At 30.5% G+C, this 19,707-nt stretch overlaps 1 protein-coding gene and 1 long non-coding RNA gene across 2 annotated transcripts; one reads left to right on the top strand and one right to left on the bottom strand.

The window, feature by feature from the left end:
- Positions 1 to 5,228: 5,228 nt before the first annotated feature.
- Positions 5,229 to 9,046, bottom strand: LOC114396015 (methylesterase 17-like). Its single transcript, XM_028357918.1, has 4 exons — positions 8,693 to 9,046; positions 8,344 to 8,484; positions 6,451 to 6,585; positions 5,229 to 5,630 (listed from the first exon to the last, which is right to left on the bottom strand). The coding sequence occupies exons 1-4, from the start codon at positions 8,978 to 8,980 to the stop codon at positions 5,328 to 5,330; spliced, it is 867 nt and encodes a 288-aa protein (XP_028213719.1). The 5' UTR covers positions 8,981 to 9,046; the 3' UTR covers positions 5,229 to 5,327.
- LOC114396025 lies at positions 8,707 to 19,141 on the top strand. Its single transcript, XR_003663192.1, has 2 exons — positions 8,707 to 8,994; positions 18,788 to 19,141. It is a non-coding gene; the product is annotated as an uncharacterized LOC114396025 (long non-coding RNA).
- Positions 19,142 to 19,707: the final 566 nt, after the last annotated feature.

Below are 19,707 nucleotides of genomic sequence, written 5' to 3'. Positions count from 1 at the left end.
TCGAGAATTGTGTATTGCACACAAATGCACGTTTCTGAACAAGCTTAGCAAATGGACATGGGTGTTGCCCAGTTTCATCATATCTTCCGTAATACTTATCACCTCTATCATATTTAATAATTTTCACATTTATGTCTAAGGCATCCATTGCCTAAGAAATATCGGGCAGTAAGTAGACATAACCGTAACGTGAATAATCATCAATAATGGTGATAAAGTATCATTCCTTTCCGAAAGAACTAACATCAAAAGGTCCACAAATATCAGTATGCACAATTTTAAAAAGCTGAGTGCTTCTTGTAGCTCTTTTCTTTATATGTTTTGCTTGTTTTCCCTTAATACAACACACACAAATATTTAGATCCATAAAATCTAGATAAGGAAGAATTTCATTCTTTATTAATCTTTCCATCCTTTCTCTAGAAATGTGACCTAAACGTTTATGTCACAAGAAAGCAGATCGTTCATTCACTAAACTATGTTTAGTGCCAACATTATGATGCAGAGTCAAAACAGTTTCAGCATACAAACTGTCTAATTTCAATTTATATAAACCATCATAAAGGATACCAGTACCAACGATATGATTACGCTTAAATAAATTGAAACATTCATTACCAAAATTAAAAGAGTATGCAGTAACATCAAGTTTAGATAATGAAACTAAATTCCTAGATAAATTAGGTACATAAGGAGTTTCCAGTAAATCTAAACGATGTCCAGTGTTGCATTTTAAACAATAAGTCTTAACTATTGTCACTGGAGCTTTCACTTCATTCCCTATGAAAATGAACTTCTCATTTGGGCTTATGGTTTGGATTGTAAGGAATCTCTGCATAATGTTAGAAACATGAGTCATACATCCAGAATCAATCCATCATGTATCATGGAAAACTACAGTTAAGTTTGATTCAAAACATACATGAGCATTAAGCTCACCATTCTTTTCGAACCAAGACTTACACTTTAGGCAATCCTTTTTTTTTTTTGGAAATGTCTTAATTTCACAAAATTGATAATTATTGTCCTTTAATACCTTTCTTCTGGTTTTGCAAAAAGTCGTCATTGTTCTTTAATGACCCTTTGCCTTTATCATGCTTCTTCATAAATTTCTTTTCAAGCTCCTTGATTCCCTTGGTGACTAACATAATGAACTCCGTGACTTCCTTGATTATTAAGTCTCATTTCTTCCTGAACTAACATACCGTGCAATTCATGCACATTTCATTTATCTTTCATGGTATTATAGTTCATTTAGAACGGGCCAAACTCAGTCGTAATGAGTTTAGAATAAACTGAACAAAAAAGTTCTCATTCACAGCCATTATATTCCCAAGGTCTTAAGTCTTGCCGCAATGTTTGTCATCTCAATGACATGTTTATACATAGTACGTGAACCATCAAATTTCATGGTGGTCAATGTGCTCATTAATGTCCCAACAACAGACTTATCAGCTGCTTGAGAGCACTTTCCCACTAATCACATAAACTATTTAGCACTTTCGATTTTAAGGAGAGTCGTCTTAATATTGTCTGCAACAGTCATTCTCATCAACATTAGGCTGAGTCTGTCAGATCTTTCCCAAGTTTTATAATGAACTTTCTCTTCATTACTACTAACATCAATAATAGTAACAAACTTCTCTTCCAACATAGCAAGATCATGATCCAAAACACTAAGGTGAAATTGGACTTGCTCATTTCTGTCAGAGAAGTTAAGCTCATTAAAATTGGTACAGATGATGCATAAGAATCCAATGAATTCAAAACATATATTACATAATAAAATTCACATAAGTGTTTTGAGACATAAAATACATGTCATACATATGATTCATTCAGATAACAGTCAATGTATATTGATGTTCTCCTTTGGGTGATATATCAACACACAACATACAAACATAATGATGCTAATAAAATTTTAACATTATTTGGCAATTAAATATGCACCAATTAGTAGTATCTATTTCCTTTGGGCATATAAATAAAACTAATGATACACACAAATCGCCTACAATTATATTCATTAATTATAAGAACAACTAATCAACCTTTGGGTGATCCATAAATGCCTTATAACAATGAATTTCAATTACCCATAAACCAATAACCATATAATTTAGCATCCATTATTCTATGAGTAATCAAAATAATCATTAATTTTGGAATTAAATAACCTTACAAATTTGGCCACTTTGGTGACTAACAAATTCAACATACATTTAATTCCAACTAAGTATAATTGAAATAATCATTAATTTGGAATTAAATAACCTTACAAATTTGGCCACTTTGGTGACTAACAAATTCAACATACATTTAATTCCAACCAAGTATGTATGGCCTGCACATACTTATTGCTATTAACAATTCATAGTCATTCTATTAATTTCATTCCAGGCCATAAAATAATATTTGCATTTATTTGTGTTTTTGCATTCAAACACGTTCAAGCAAATATGTAGCATATACATATATTTACTGCTACCAATAATTGCAAAACATTCACATTAATTTAATTATAGAACATAAACTTTCAATCATTTAATCACGTTCAGCAATAATTTTTCGGTAAAAAAGAAAAAAAGATCAAGTGGGATTGGAAATAGCAAACATAAGGTGGCAAATAGCAATTTCCAAAATTTCATATTCTTCCTATAACAAACCTACGTGCGCAGCTTTTTAAAATTGAAATTGAATCTTTATGTTTAGGCACGCTTCCTTTCTTTCACCATTAGAAGTAAAAACTTTCTCCAAATTTAATATATACATGCTTTGCAGCTTTCTCTCCGATAATCATAAGTTTTCAAATAATCTTTCTCCAAAAATTGGTATTCAACAATAATAAAATATTGCCAATAAAACAATACATGCAGCGGAAAATAAAATTCCTAAATTTCATAATTAGGATTTATGCATAATTGAGAGAAATTAAATTATCCCTAAATTTCATAATTAGGGTTCATACATAATTGAAAGAAATTAAATTATCCCTAAATTTCATAATTAGGGTTCATGTATAATTGAGAGAAATTAAATCATTCTTGGAGAATCATAAATTTCATAACACATGCTTTGACACCACATGTAAAAATTCTTAAGGGGTTTCCTAGACTATCAATGATAGGAAACAACAGGATCTTGAAACCTATGGTTCTCACAAACAATCAATAAGCAACAATACATAATGATGTGTACCTTTCTCCATAGGAAGACTTGTACCTTTCTCCATAGGAACTTCTCTCCGGTGCACTTTGATTTCTTTGAAAGAAGAGAGAAATAAGATTTCACTTTTTTAGGCCTTTCTTTTCTGCCTCTCTCCGTTCATGATGACTATGGGTGAGAGAAAACATTTTCTGATCAGGAAGGGGACCTTATTTCATGTTAGTGAGTATTAACCCCCTTTTATAACCACTACTCCCATCAAGTAGCAGTTAGTTCTAGAAACTTCTCCTATTAAGCCCAATTACAATTTAGCCCTTAATCATTAATTATTTACTTATTAGTTCCTACATAAGTCACATGCCTCTCACATGAGACATTAATTCTTACATATTCTACATCAAATGACATAGCACCTGTAAAACAACATACTTATGGATTATCTCACGTAACAGGGGAGAACTTAAAAACATTCCTAAAGGTACAACATAGTATCCATAAATTATACTACTACTCTTTATGGACATATTTTGGTATTAAAACGTGTGGAATGAATAACATATTTTAGCAAGAAGGATATATGCCAACTCCACTCATTGAATCTCCTTGATCACCTTAGCTTGTTATAAAGATCCCCCTAAAGGAAATGAACAAGAGACTTGAATTTAAAATGAACATTTATATTGGTCAGCAAATGTGTCATTAAAAAAAAATATAGAACCTAATTCCAAATTATTATAATAGAACACAATAAATGTCCATAACACTCTCGGTTTGCTAACATGTCTAAATAATCTATAGATCGAAATTAAAAACCAATGGTCATGTAACAAATACTATTTAAAATTTTAGATATTAGCCGCAAAATACTTCCAAATAAAGTGAACATTCATTTTGGTCCTTCAATGATATACCCAATATTAGAGTGGTCCTCCATTTACTATTTTACATTAATATTGGTCCTTCATCGATGCTTAACTATATGTTTCATATTCCTTCAAAAGCCCAATTTGATGTATATTTAATTGGAGATGCAATGTAATGTTATGTATGTATTTGAATCCGTCCGAAGTTCAACAAGTATCATGCCATTGAATCACACTAGACACGCATCGTAAGAGAAAAGTACGTGCACTTAGTTAACCACACCAGTCCACCACAAAGAGTGATAACTAGGAGCACTAAAATTTATTAAAACCCACTTAGCATTTATTAAAATTTATTTTTTCCTACTTATAATTTTATATGATCAAAGAACCCAAAAAATAGATAGGCTCTTAAATATTCATGCTTTCATTCATAAAAAAACAAAAGATAAATAAATAATAAATAAATAACAAAATTTTAAAAAATTACAATTACCTAAAGGCTCATTCGAATAATTTTTTTATAAATGTAATGTTTTCCATTTTTTCAGAAAATTATATTTTATTTTTTAACTTTTGAGAAAAACTTAAAACTTATTTTGTTCTTTTGTTTCTTATAAATATTTATCCAATTAAAAATCATATAATTTTAAAATAATTTTAATTTTAATTAAATTTTCAAATAAAAACAACACATACAAAATGGACCTAATTATTTTATTCAAACTTTTTTAGCCTGATCCCAACAAACCAAACAAGTAGTCAATCCAATAGAATACGCCTGTGACATAGAATAAGAATTATTTGTTTGAATATTATATTCACTTAATAACACGTGTTATATATTAAATAATCAAGTCTATACACCATAGCCAAATTATTAAATTTAAGTTAGCTCCTTGTCTCTAAACATATACTTAAGTTTCTACAAGGACAAATATTCAGAAATATAAATTAAAGGAATAAAATTGAAAATTATAATTAGACTTTTATTCCATATTAACCAACCATCTTATTAAACTTCACCATTCAACTAAAGAGTCTAGTACTTCAGTTAATTAAGCAGTATATATGCATAAATTGTTATAATGTTTCTGATATGGAAAAAAATTCATTCTTCAACATTTTCTCAGTCCCAACAAACACACTATTATATATATGGGATTATTATAATACAATATAAATCATTCATTGTGATTAATGGAAACACAATTGGAAAACTATTTACCAAATTGATTCTTCACAGCACATGGTTTGGATATTGGAGACAAGCAAAAGTAGAGAAAAAAAAAGAAGCTAGGAGGGTGGCCTAGTCTGAAAGTTGCATCCAACGTCAAAAGCTGCAGCTTTTACAAGCAAACCAAAGAGGAGGAAAGGGGTGGAGAAGAAGGGGCTATGATCACTGTCTAGTTCATACACATACAATAGTGGCCACCTCTTTATCATGGCTTCTTGTTGCTCTGGCTTCAACACATTGTCCTGCATTGTCCTTATGTACACCCTCGGCACCTTCTCCACTTCACCATCCTCTACGAACATTGCACTTGTCAATGCTAGAATTGGCCCTGGCCTCAGCAGCATGGCAGCTAAGGTTGAATCCTAAGCCACAATGTTCAGTTTGATCAGTGACATCACAATTCAAATAATCATAATTGGTAATAGTATAAGACTGGTCCTATGTTCTTTTTTTAGCTTTGATCATTCATGGATAATAAATATTAGGATAATTAATAATGCATGAATACTCTGTTATTATAAACAGTACTAGTTCAATATTTTCTTTTGTCACACCATATCTTCTATTACAATTGTATTTGGATACAGATTTCAATCAAGAAAATCACGTCAATTCTCTTAAAAGGCGTGAAAGTTTAAACTATTTATTTATAAGTTGACAAAAAAATCACATCTTCACAATAGTTTAATGTGTTTGAATTAGCTTTATAATAAAAAATAATAATCAATTAACTTTCCATGGTAAAGAAAAAGTAATAAATAATTTTTTTTACTTTTTTAATGTAATATTAAGATTTTGTGGAATAAAATTGATTCATATTATCTAATCATGTCTATTGTTTTTCTCTTTTATTTCTTTTTCTTTTTAAGTATTGATGGACACATGAGTGTCTATAATACATTACTTTATATATTACTATCACTATAGCTAGAATGTTCTAAGGATGCTTTGATTTGGATAAATTTTCTGGTTTTTGCACCCTTTTCCAAGAATATTGCCATAAATGGTCCTACAAGTGGCAAAAGCAGAAGATGATAATGAAATAGATGATAGCACAAAGTACATGGCATGTGGGGTAACCCTAGAGCCAAAAGGTCTGAGTAAGTGAACATGGGTTAAACAGTTGTGCAGATAAAAGCATAACATGCATGTCCCCTTTATCCCCTTTTAAATATATTATACCTCATGTGGGCTTAAAGGATAGATGATTTTGCGTTGAAACTCTTTCTTCACCAAAGCACTGGTTGGAGGCTTATCCTGTCCCAATCCAAATCCTAGCCGGTATACATCTCCAAACTCGGATAGGTCAGGTACACCCTGCTTTGACACAAATCAAAACCACCATCATTATGTCTATTATTTTACACATGAGGCACATAAAGTAATTAACTATTCTATTTGTCATGCAAAAATAGCAATTAGGCTCACTGATTGTTTTGTTTCTTTTCAATCATTGGAGATATGTTTGAATTGACAATAGTGAAAATTTTCTATTATACCCTCTCTCCTTTGGAACACATAAAATTACCTGTGGAACAGGCTGTCGGGTAAGTCATAAACAACCATATTTCAATTGAAGAAAAGCAAAGAAAGCTAAAGATTTGATAATTTCTACAGTGAAGAAAGCATGAAAGTTATACAAGTCATGTCTCCAAACAATAGAACATGGCTAAGAAAAGTGATTATGAGTATTAATTAGTACAAGAGATTGGTGTTTTGGTGAGGGTTGGATTGCACAAGATTTTTGACAATGATAGGCACAGTTTGAATGGGAAACGGGAAACTTTATTAGATTGATTGATAGCTTACTGTGATTAAGGGTGTGTTTCCATAAATTTTTCAACAAATACTTGTAAAGAAGAAAATAAAAAGTATAAGGATATATATGTACTTTAATTTTTAGAGAAGTTGAATGAGAGAAGATATATAAAAGTTTAAATGTATGGATTAATTTTAACTTTTGTTGAAAAATTTATCCAAACTTGATTAAATGAAGAAAATTAGCCATTGGCTCTTAAATTGTTGCGTCAGTGTTAGATTACTATTCATTTTCCTGATTCGAAATCTGTCTATGTTTCATCCAAACAGAATAAATAAACAAATCTATCTCAAATATGATAAGTGAAGTAATAAAAAAGCAAGAGAAAATGCATGTGACAGAAGAAGATTGAAATTTGAAAAGAAAGTGAAAGTCAATGGATATAATTATTGTAATTAAAAACAAATGCATATGGGTCAGAATGCATTAGGCGTAAAGGATTGCGTGAAAACCTACTTCGTTGACCATAGTATGTTTGATGTCAAACAGTTAAAAACGAGAAGCTGCCTTCTGACTTGTAATATATGGCATAAATTCTCTTAAATGTATCATCATATCATACTGTATTTTTAAGATCAGTTGGAGAGCAATTTAGTTTCAATTGACGTAAAAATCATCTCAAAGATACTCTTATTGTACAATAAAAAAATCAAAGAAAAAAAAACTCAATTTAGCAAAGGTTAGCTAATAATGAACATAAAATGAAGAATTGGACTCCCAAAGGGAAAGAGGAAAACTCAGTAAAGGGAGACATGATTAAAATAGAATAGAAAGAAGGAAATTAAATTTGATTATTTTTATCATATTTTCCTTTTGTTTAACCCTTTGCCATATTGCTGAACAGCTACTAGCTAGTCTGTTTGTGTATGGGACTATGCTTTTGAAAAATGTGAGAGTTGGTGCCTGTGCCTCAGATTTTTTAAGACAGTTTGGCCATCATATTGTTTCAACAGAGCTTCAACATCAACTTTGCTGGAACATCAAGAGTTCAAAAGTTAGAAAAACAATGCAAACTCATAAGCATCACTATCACATACCAAGTTTATGTTCATATACACCTGAGTAAGGTTTTTAGAATCATTATGATTGCAAATTATGGCCGCATAAGCCGAATTCCTCCACAATTTCTTCTAATAACAAGAATTGAGACAAAACTACAATTGTGGCCTTAATTTTTCATAATATCAAGAATGGCAACAAAACTGCAACTATATAATTCAATGTGCTGAGAAAGAGATTTGATGAACAGGACTCACATGTTTTAGATCTTCATCTGTCAAGAATCCCAACTTGAGCATAGTTGCTGCCACATACACTGCTAAACGAATCTTCTTGGCGAACTTGTGACAAGCCTGGGTAACACTCAACCCTCCTGCACTGTGCCCCACCAATATCACCTATATGTAACAATCGCATAACTTATAGGATCAGTTTGTGTAGGTAATTAAACTAAGTAATTCTATTAAGAGGGTCAAGTTTAGTTCGTTGATCAGGTGCATGAGCTGTTATAAATCGCACCCTAATACCCGTCTTCTGTACAGATTAAAAAACTAAAACAACTAAGCCATATTCTAGTTGAAGATCATATATAATTAAGACCAAAACCTGTTCATTTTCAGGCAAAGCAGACAACAAATCCATGAGGGGTTGATTGTAGTCATCGAAAGAAAGAACAGAATCAACATCAGATTGATCAATTCCTGCACTCTTGAGGTCTATGCATGAGACCTTGAAGCCAGAGTTCTCCATTAGGCACCTGATTTTGTACCAGCACCAACCTCCTCCACCAACGCCATGCACCAGCACAAAGTGCTGCTTCAAGGGATCAATTGTTCCTCTTGAATCACCACTTTCCTCCCTCACTGACATGGCTTTCTCTGCCTTCACCACCATGATGCTTCGCCCAGGTATGATTTGCTTTCAACTTTGGTGGTATGGATACATAATATAAGGCTATAAATACCGGTCATGATGCCTCCTTTTTTGTTAGGAGAAATTCATATTTGTATTGAACAGTTTTATAATTTTTTTAATAAAAAAGAAAGAGAAATATAAGATATCAATGAACAATTTTTTTTCTTAGGTCAAAAAATAATAAAAATTAATCTCACTCGTAACACAAGACACGTGACGATCACTCGTCCAAGAAAATTTTAATACATGGAAAGAAAGTTGAACACAAATTCTCCTGGTAAATAAATTATTCTCAAGTAAATGCAATGAAATTTTACAATACTACGTCAAATCCTTTAGATTAACAAACAAAAAAAATTAGGCAAAATTATATTTTTGGTCCCCTGTTTATCTCCAGTTTTGGATTTGGTCCCCCACTAATTTAATTCACAAATTTGGTCCCTATTTTGTAAAATCGTCCAATGTTGTCACAATTGAACGTTGACCGTTAACAAGTGATGTTGACTGTCACGTGTCATGTTTTTATTGGATGAGGATTGTCATGTGTCATATTCTGATTGGTTAATAAAAATAACAATTCATTTCATCTTTCATGGAGTTGACATCCAATCAAAACATGACACGTGACAATCATCATCCAATAAGAACGTGACACGTGGCAGTCAACATCACTTGTTAACGGTTAATGTCCAATTGTAACCTAGGAGACCAATATTGCACGATTTTATAAAATAAGGGGATCAAATTTATAAATTAAATTATTAGGAGACCAAATTCAAAAACTGAAAATAAACTAGAGATCAAATTTATAATTTTACCAAAAAAATTATAAATTAATTAGTACATGCACTGAGCATATAACTTTACTCTTGTCCATAAGAAAACATGATTGATATAACGGAAAGTATTAAAGTAAAAAAAATTATATTAAGTAATTAGCGCATACACTCACAATAATGTATAGAAAAACCTATACCATGAATAAAAAATTTGTTATATACAATAATTTTGTTAGTTTTTATAATAATCAACTGAAAGTTATTTGTATTTTTTATTAATTAATTGTATAAAAATCTTTAATTTACACTACAAGTGCATAAAATTTAAGTTCAATTATATTATAGATATAATTGGGAAAAATTGCAAAAATAACATATACATTTTAACTTTCATTGGTAATAATAAGAATAATACCGAACTTGATAAGAGAAGATAATTTATTTAAAAGTCATCAATCAAATTTTTTTACAAAAATTAATTATCAACAAAATTAATAAATATTTGATATGATTATAAAAAAAATCATGTTATTGGATTATTAAGGAGTTTATGAAGAGATACTTTTTTCACCATAAGAAAGTTTGATAATGTCAACTAGGACTAGTATGGAAGATAAGGTCTTGCACTTGCGTGAGTGGAGTGGGATGCACTCACTCAGATGATCAAGTGGTTCAAAAGGTCCCCAAATTCAAATTTTGCATTCCGTAGGACGCGCACATGAGGAAGTAAAAGTAAACTGTTTTAAATAATTAGACATTCGTGCAGAGAATAGGATTTTGCTTTGGAAATGGAGATTTGTCCCTCGACAAGACAGCTAAGGCTGTTATTTTTTAATTCTTTCATCATACTACTTCACAAGCTTTTTAAAGTATTAATTAATAATTAAAGAAATAAAAACACATATTATTATTTTTTAAAAATAGACTTAATTACTGTGTTTTAATCCTTAAATTTGAGATGTGTGTCTTTTTTAATTTTTAAAATTTAAAATTGAGGCTTTGTGTCATTGTTTGCTTGTTATAAATTAATTTTTATCTTTTAGGTTGTTATGAATTAATTTTTATCTTTTAATCACTTGATTTGCATTTTAATATCATCATAAAGTACTAAAAAATGTTATAAAATACTAAAAATTAATATAAATATCAATTTCTTATGTTAAGAATTAAAAAAATTCAAACATTCAGGAATTAAAAAAATATTTTTAAATTTCAAAAGACTAAAAAAAAATGCATACTCTAAATTCATAACAATAATTAAGCAAAATATATTATTGATGTACTTTTTTTTACCTAGTGAGAATTACACCGTTGCGTATTCGTGCCGACCCTTCGAGTTTTATTAATGTATTTTATTATAATTTTTAATAAGAAATTATTTATTAATTTATTAATTGGAGTCTCTATAATATCTGTTAAGACTTTTTTATACTTAATTGCTGAGAATAATGTTTTTTCAACATAAAAATTGGATATTAATAAATTATCTCTTTAATTGTAGAGTACATTTTTAATGTGTATGTATAAATAGAAATAAGATATAAAATAGTTATATACCATATTATGTATAATATTTTATTATTATTTTCAAATACTGAAGCTGAATTAACTAGAATCAATGGTAGAACTGGTTAGCTTTTTGACACGTTAATTTGCGTTACAGCCATCACATGTCTATTTCTAGGATATCGCTGACCCACCATATCCGTGTTTCTTTAATAATTCAATAGCAAAGTAAAGTTTTTAAATTCATCCATGATATATATTTGACCGTATATATTTAAAATTTTAATACAACCAAAATCTAACTTTGACCTTTGAACATTAAAGTCAAAACCCGAGATAGTATATTATAATCGTAAATAAATAAATAAAAAGTAGAAAGATGATAACAAAAGAAGCATGGATGCTATAAAATTCAATCTCTTTATATTCTAAACATTTTTTTTGGTAGGCTTCATATTCTAAACATAGATAAGAAGAAGGGATTAGGCATGATAATATCGCAGATTAGGGACAGGTTTTTCCCTTCCCGCTTAAAAAAAAAAAGCATTAGTTTAGGGTTAAGTTTTAGAAAGACAAGCAAGAATTTTTATTTTCCAGCAAAATGACAAACAAAATACAAAAACATCACAATAGAGATTCTAACTAAGGGTAAGGGATGTATTAGTTTAGAATTTTAAAAGATTATTTTAACATAAAAAGTCTTATAAATTTTAAAGATTAGGTAGGAATATTATGATTTATTATATTTGTTTACAAGATTTTATGATATTTAAATTTTAAAGGATTTATATTTTAAGAATTTAAAAAGATTTTATAGCTTTAAATTTTTAATAATACATTCAAAATTACAAGAGTTATCGAAAAAATAAAAAAAATGATGAGATTTTGATTAAAAAAATAATATAATTTTTTTAATTTTTTTAACAGCGATGTTGATTCTAGTTTTATGTCCTGATATACTAACTTTTCTTGTAATAACATCTTTTCATTTTCACTTTTGGATTTGAACAATAGATTTAAAATTATACATTAGTTTCCTGATTTTTTTTATATTATAATTATTTCATGATAAATTTAATGACATGTGTTGAATGGGGTGCAATAACAAGCATATATTTGAAGAGAATAGTGAGAGTGAAAAATTAGTAGGAAGGTTACTGAATTATGTAGATGATGAAATTAAGGATAATAGTCATAAAAACATTGCATCAAATAGGTGTGATGAACATAATCAGTATAAAGAAAATATGATTAATCTTAACACATAAGACAAACATTAATTTAATTAAAAAAACAAAGAAAAAAGTGTAGAATGAAGAGTATATTTGACATTTTTTAATCCAAAAGAATAAGAAAAATATATATAACACACATATCTTGAAGAATATTAAAGAGAAAATAATGTATATGTGATGAAAGAAAATAAAGTCTAAAAGGAAAAAAAACAAGAAAAATCTCAACGATAGATTGTTTAATAAATATTTTATACTAAAAAAAATTGATTGATGAAATCCATCAAAATTCTTCTTAAAAAATAATTTGTCAAAATTTGTATATTTTTAATATCAAAAGACTTTTTTATAAGTTATATAAAATTCTAATCGAATACCACTGGATTTTGTTGTTTTTAAAAAAAAAATCTTAAAATCCTTTAAAATCCTAATTCAATACACCCATGAGTTTGTATCTAAGATTATATTAATCATATTCAACACACCAAAATATTAATATAAAGAGAAAAATAAATAATGCAAAAAAGATATAGAGAGACCAAGAAAAGAGCCATGCAAGAAAAACAGGATTCTTTTTCTTTTTCTTTTTCTGAGAGAACAAGATTCATCTAAATCTATAATTAGGGATTTTTAACTTGTTTTTGTTAAATTTCTCCCTAATAAAACCAGGAACTAAATCCCATCAAATGAAATCTTGGCTATTAATAATAAGGCTAGTTTATGGGCACAGGTATTTATTTCACTGTGGAATTTTTTTTATCGGTTCATTATGGGAATCAAGAACAAATACATAAAACAAATTAAAGCAATGTGGAGAAATTCTTGTCTGCACGTCATATATGTTAGTAAAATTGATCGAATTTAAAAATAGAGAAGTTCCCACGTCTTGAACTTTATTATTTGATCTTAAGACTTAAAAAGTCAACTCTTAAGAAAAATAAAGTTGAACTAAAGTTTTTTGGAAAATATAAGCATTAATTAGTACTTATTAACCACTCTTAAGAAAAGTAATACTCCGTAGTCCTCATTTGGGAAGACTCGTGAGGGTTTGTTTGTTTGTTTATGTATCTACTAAAAGCAAGTTCATAACTCAAGAGGCCAATTCTAACGTGGACAAGTCTTCCATATGGTCTAACGTGGAACAATTTTAAACATCATTAGATTCATTTCATCCACACACTATTTTGGTGCAACATCTATACTAGATTTTTCTTCTTTTTTTTCATCACGTTCTCTATTCCATTATGTAACAAATTTGTTGTTGCTCACCACCGCCAAAACCCACCTTGTTCTCCGATCGATTCGCCATTGTCAGAGGCAATTTTTGGCGACGGCAACGACCCTCCTCCTTCGATCCAATTAACGCACCCAAAAAATACTCACAGAAATTAAAAAAAAAAAACACAAACATTCTCAACACACAACGAAAGAAACAGAAACATCAATGGAATAGCAAGTCTAGATCGAAGAGAGAAATCAGTTCTGATTTCAACCCCTCCGAAATACACTAGTTCGGGGTGCGCTCACATCGGAAGGCACCAGATCCACGGCGTGTTTGACTTCGTCGGAGCCATGGCAGATCCACAACACCAGATCCGCACCGAACCACCTTGAGTGGTATGTGTCCAACACTTCAGAATCCATTTGTATATGCCGCACTTGCATGGATCCGTAATAGATCCATGACGCTGTCGACTTCTTAGAAGCCGCACCGATTCGTGATTTTTTGTCCCAGATCTAGGTTTTCAATCCCGAAAAGTAGCGTTGTGGGTATTCAAAGTGGCCTTTGGCGGCGGCGGAAAGTCCGCCGGAGGCAGTGGACGGGGTTGCTGGAGGTACCAGAGAGGGAAGGAGAGGAAAGAGAAAAATGTTTTGATAAAAATGATGCATAATAATGATGCATAGTAAGAATGTACACCTTGGATTAATGGCCCTCAAGGAATGAATTTTCTTCATGCATCTGCATTTTTTCCATACACCTACGAGTGAGATGGAAAAATAAAAAATAATTAATGTTGCTACGTACAAATTTTCTTTGTATTATTAAATAGTTAATTATATTAAAAAAATAATTAATATCATTATATATAATATTAAAATTTCTAATATATATTTAATACTTATATAAATTTATATAATTAATTTTATAACCATTAATACACATATAACCTGTGACTGATTAACCCATATGGATTGATAGTTGGTATAAAGGACGCAAGAGTAATGTTAGAATTATAAAAGATATGTTTGGGTGTAGGAAAAAAATATGACTAATGCAGAAATAAAATCCCAACTCTCAATAGTGGTACAAAATGGATCCCTTATAGGTGGTCCACCGAGAGTTTTAATTATCCTATTCAAGAGAGGAGTTTTGTATTTATCTCTCTAATTTACGAGAAGTATTAAAATATTTAAGAATTAGACAAAAAAATAAATACATAATTGAAAAGATAATAATTAACACAATCTTAAAATTTTAAATATGTATAAATAAAAATAAAATATTATAAGAGATGAACACATAAAATAATAAGTGACTAACAAATAGGATTCATCATGTGAAATCGAAACATAAAGGTTATTGCTACATGCACCCAGCATAATTGTTAATACACCTAGTAAAACAGTAAAATTCAATTTTCATCCTTTCATAAAGTTGATACGAATTGATGAATCCGTAAGCTTGATACGGATTGTCAATCCATAAGACTTACGAATTGGCCAATTCGTATGAGGCTTACGGATTGACCAATTCATATTGGGCTTACGGATTCGCTATTCCATATCAGTTATACGGAAGGGCAAAAATGGAGTTTCACGGTTTTATTGGGTGTAACAGAAATTATGCTAGTGCGCATAGCAACGACCAAACTGAAGTTGGTGGATGGACCTGGGTAGGTCGGGTTTCAGCCCAGTTGGCTCATATAGTCCAAATAATAGTGATGAATTGGATTAGTATATACAAAAGCAAAATGTTTTTTTTTTATTATTTACCAAAAGCTAGCTGCTTGCTGCTTTAGCAATACTAGTTATCAAGAGTTTCTTCAAGCAATATTGGACCAATGTCATAATCATACTATTAATAGTTCTCTTAAGAGCATGTTAGGATTCAAGCTATAAGAGCTTTTATAGTCTTTTTCACTAAAAAAAATATTTTTTTATCATTCAGAATAAAAAACAACAAGAACAAAGGATAAATTAACTCTTATCTAACAAAAGACTCCCCCATGGTGTCAGCTAACAAAAGATCACTAATTTAAGAAGGACTTGATTCTCACTTAATCAATTATTGATTCGTAGATGAATCTAATTTTGCTAACCAGTTCGTGCATTGGTTCACTTCTCTTAAAAACATGAGAAAAAGAAAGCTTGCCAAGTTTCAATAAAGAAACTCTTAAAACCTCTTTTAGCATTAGATTTAAACATGTTCTTAGTTACATTCAATTGTGCATCATCGATTCGTTTTGTTATTCCTAGCGAACATTTTGTTTTATATTGATGATTCACAACTGTGTAGGTAATTGTCGTTGATAAAGTTTTAACCTTCATTTTTCACATCCCCTATATTTCTAGTCTTACAAAATGTCATTTCTCTTGTATCTATTAATTAAAACAAACTTTTATTAAAAAATTATTATGAGCGTGTTTCGATCCGCACCAAAGGCCCTTGGACGTGCGTATTTCATGGTCAAACATGAGAAAGTCAGTTGACCGTGATGTTTGGCTTCTCCACTATACTCGATTCACCTCGTCGAAATCGATTTTGAAGCAAAGCATGGTTGAGGCAGCTTCCACGTCAAGTTAAAATTGATTTCTACATTTGGATCTTTGATTTCTCTTATTTGTCCTTCACCCAACATGTGTCTCAATGAATCTCTATCATTCATTCAAATTAAACTCTTCATCTACCGATTAATGTTGATGGGCATTTGATGTTGTGTGTTTGTGTTTTGTCGCCATTATCAACCTGCGCATCTAATGGGCATTAAATTTAGTTCAGTTCCTTTCACATTGGACAGTGTTGGATAAATTTGTTTCAATTAATGTTGATAATTCCTTTTGTAGTATGGATTGCAACCTATCTCAATTGGTGCAACCTGTTTCGTTACATTTAGGAGAGAAAAAATGGTTGACTATTTTGGTTTCGATGATTTGAATCAAAATAGATTGTTCATGTTACAATCAATAGACAAGCAACTACCATTTGTCTCAGAGGCTATTTAACTTTGCTTATGTTCATTTGTCTCTAAAGAAGACTCTTATCCTCTTTTGTCTCTTTGGTAGCTCTTTGCTTTGATATTTTTTGTTACTTTCAAGTGTTTTCTAAATTTTTATGGTTTTGTGAGTGTCATTTTAATGCATTGGTTTTAGCTTATTACATAGGTTCAACTTGGTGCAGAGGTTGTTGAAAGAGTTTATTGAAGGAAAGTATTGAGGTTAAGATTTAATTACTAATATCCTCCTTAGGTAATGGAGTCTTGGCACTTCCATTGATTTTCCATACCTAGAAATATCAAATAATATTGACTAACATTAATTTAATTGAGCCAAGAATCTAATTAAAAAAATTACAAAGTTCCCTCCATTTTTCCACCTTAGTTAAGCACAGGTACTTTTTGTCAAACTTTCCTATCAGCAAAGTTGATAGTCGAAAAAAATACCACACTTAGTTAGCATGAATGATTGAACATAAAAACCAAGTCAAATTACAAGTGACAAGAAATAATGTCCACTTCCGATTATGTGGGTTGGTGGATGCTTCACTGGCCACCTTAAAGTAACAAAAATGATATTACCAATTCTACCTTTTTTTTATTGATGAATGAATTTCATATTGGTTCCAATAAAAAAGAATAGACCCAGATTATTAACTGTTAATAGTGGAGTAATTTCATTTGGTTAGTTGCAATGACATTTACCTCTTATCATTTCTGTATGTTAAAGTTTTGTTAATCATGCATCAAGAAAAGTTTTTAATGTAGAATTATGAGTACTGAGAAAGAAAAAACTTCTTGGGACCTTAAAGCAACTGAAGGATTTATCATAGCATGCTTGGAACAAGTGTCCAAAGGAGAATGACTTGGTACAAGTTTTATCAAGAATGGGTGGAATGGAATTGCATCCAGATTTAAGGAGTTGACTGGAAAAAATTATGACAAACCAAAGTTTAAGAACAAGTTTAGTAACCTCAGAAGAGAATGATGAGTATGGTATATATAAACTATTTGGTAAAGAAACTGGTCTTGGATGGGACAATGCCAAAAATACTTTTGATGCAAGTGATGAGTGTGAAAGAAAAAACAATTGATATGTGTTACATAAATGTGTATTGTTGTAAGTCTAAGTTTTTTGTTTAGTGTATTTATCCTATGATAAATTATGAATGTGCAAGAAAATCCTTTATATAACAAATTTAGGATCAAGGGACTTCCATTTGCTCACAAGTTGATCGAACTTTTTAAGGATGTAGTTGTTAATGGAGAGTTCCAATAGGCTCCCTCGTCTGGGATATTGCCTGCTAGTGTTGAGGTTGATATAAATGATGGGTATCATCCAAGTCTTCAGAGCATTGACCTAGATTTAGAGGAAGGCTCGGGTGATAGTGAAGATGCAAGTGTTAGTGCAACATATGCTTTTGAGGGAATTCATTTGAATGATTCACAAGAAATTGTCAGCCAAGGAATTGGTAGCCAAAAGAGTAGGAAAAGAGAAAAAGAATTAATCACACTGAAAAGTTAAGCAAGAAGAAGACAACTACCTCTTCAAGAATAGTTGGTGCAGTTAATGTGATTGCAGAAACATGTAAGTCATGCAATAAAGTTGTGGCAAGTGCATCTATTTAGGAAGTGATGAATGAGCTTAAGACACTACCTGAATTACAAAAGGATTTACTATTTCATACAAAATGTTGCAACCTGATGATGTTAAAGCCAACAAGAGATATATTTATTGCCATGCGAGGTTTAGATGAGCAAAGAATGTACTGGCTTAGGGATGCAATTAAAAACCCCTTACTGTTCAAGGTTACCAACTAGATGTATGGATTAAGGATGCAATTAAAAACCCCTTATTATTATGTACTAGAGCTTAGATGTTTGCTTGTGGTGATATGAGTCATGTTTTGTTGAAATCATATTATGTTTTGCTGTCAAATTTGGTTATGTTTCTTATTTGGCTTGTAATGAACTATATTATGTTTAGTAATGAACTTATGTTTTATCATGTGTATCTTGATATATTATGTATTTTGTAATACTGATTCTATACAGGTAAAAAATGAATGACTTTCTTGAACAATTGGAATCAAATACCAATGAAGATGATGAACTTATGGAGCAAGCATCTTATGTGGTTGTGTTTATTGGTGAATATGCAATAAAACATCTATGTAAAGAGATATGTAGAACCAACAAACAAATAGGGCATGCATGGGTGCAAGAAGTATTGCAAGGTCATCCTATTCATTGTTATGAGATGTTTTGTATGGAAAAACATATTTTTTACATGCTTTGCTCTAAATTGGTTGATCACGTGAAAGGAAATAAGAACCTTCAAGAGAGGTTTTAAGACTCTGAAGAAAATATGAGTAGACATCTCCATGAGGTATTAATTGCTCTCCTTAAGTTGTCTATGGAATATATTAGGTCACTAGATCCTTTGTTTCGTGATAGTCATGCCAAAATAGAAAATGATACATGGTATTGGCCATTTTTTAAGAATGCCATAGGGACAAATGATGGTACACATGTTCCATGTATGATTACTCATAGTGAGCAAGCTAGATTTATTAGAAGAAAAGGTATTCCAACACAAAATATAATGGTTGTATGTGGTTGGAACATGTGTTTTTACTTTTGTATTAACCGGATGGGAAGGTACCACCCATGATGCTCGAATCTTCGATTATGCTCTCACAACTTCTAACATGAATTTTCCACACCCTCCTCAAGGTATTATTTTTTTGTTTCACTTCAATTGAATTTTATTCTCATTTAAATTTATTTATACAAATTTTTACCTTTCTCAACAAGTAAATATTATTTGGTAGATGCTGACTATCTAACACCAATGAGATATGTTGGTCCTTACAGTTATGAACGCTACCACCTTCTTGATTTTAGATGTAGATCTGGGTTGGCAAATAATAATGAAGTTTTCAATTATTATCATTCGAGTTTAAGGTGCACAA

The sequence above is a fragment of the Glycine soja genome, chromosome 2 (assembly GCF_004193775.1).
Source record: "Glycine soja cultivar W05 chromosome 2, ASM419377v2, whole genome shotgun sequence".
Lineage (NCBI taxonomy): Eukaryota > Viridiplantae > Streptophyta > Magnoliopsida > Fabales > Fabaceae > Glycine > Glycine soja.
Note: the sequence above shows the minus strand (reverse complement) of the source record. Positions and strands in the feature narration are given on the sequence as shown.

Excerpts from the sequence above, each read along its gene's own strand:
- LOC114396015 (XM_028357918.1), bottom strand. The coding sequence starts at position 8,980 with ATGGTGGTGAAGGCAGAGAAAGCCATGTCAGTGAGGGAGGAAAGTGGT. Across the intron at positions 8,485-8,692 it reads CTTTGCCTGAAAATGAACAG|GTGATATTGGTGGGGCACAG; the intron begins GTTTTGGTCTTA and ends TGTTACATATAG. Across the intron at positions 5,631-6,450 it reads ATCCTTTAAGCCCACATGAG|GATTCAACCTTAGCTGCCAT; the intron begins GTATAATATATT and ends ATTGTGGCTTAG.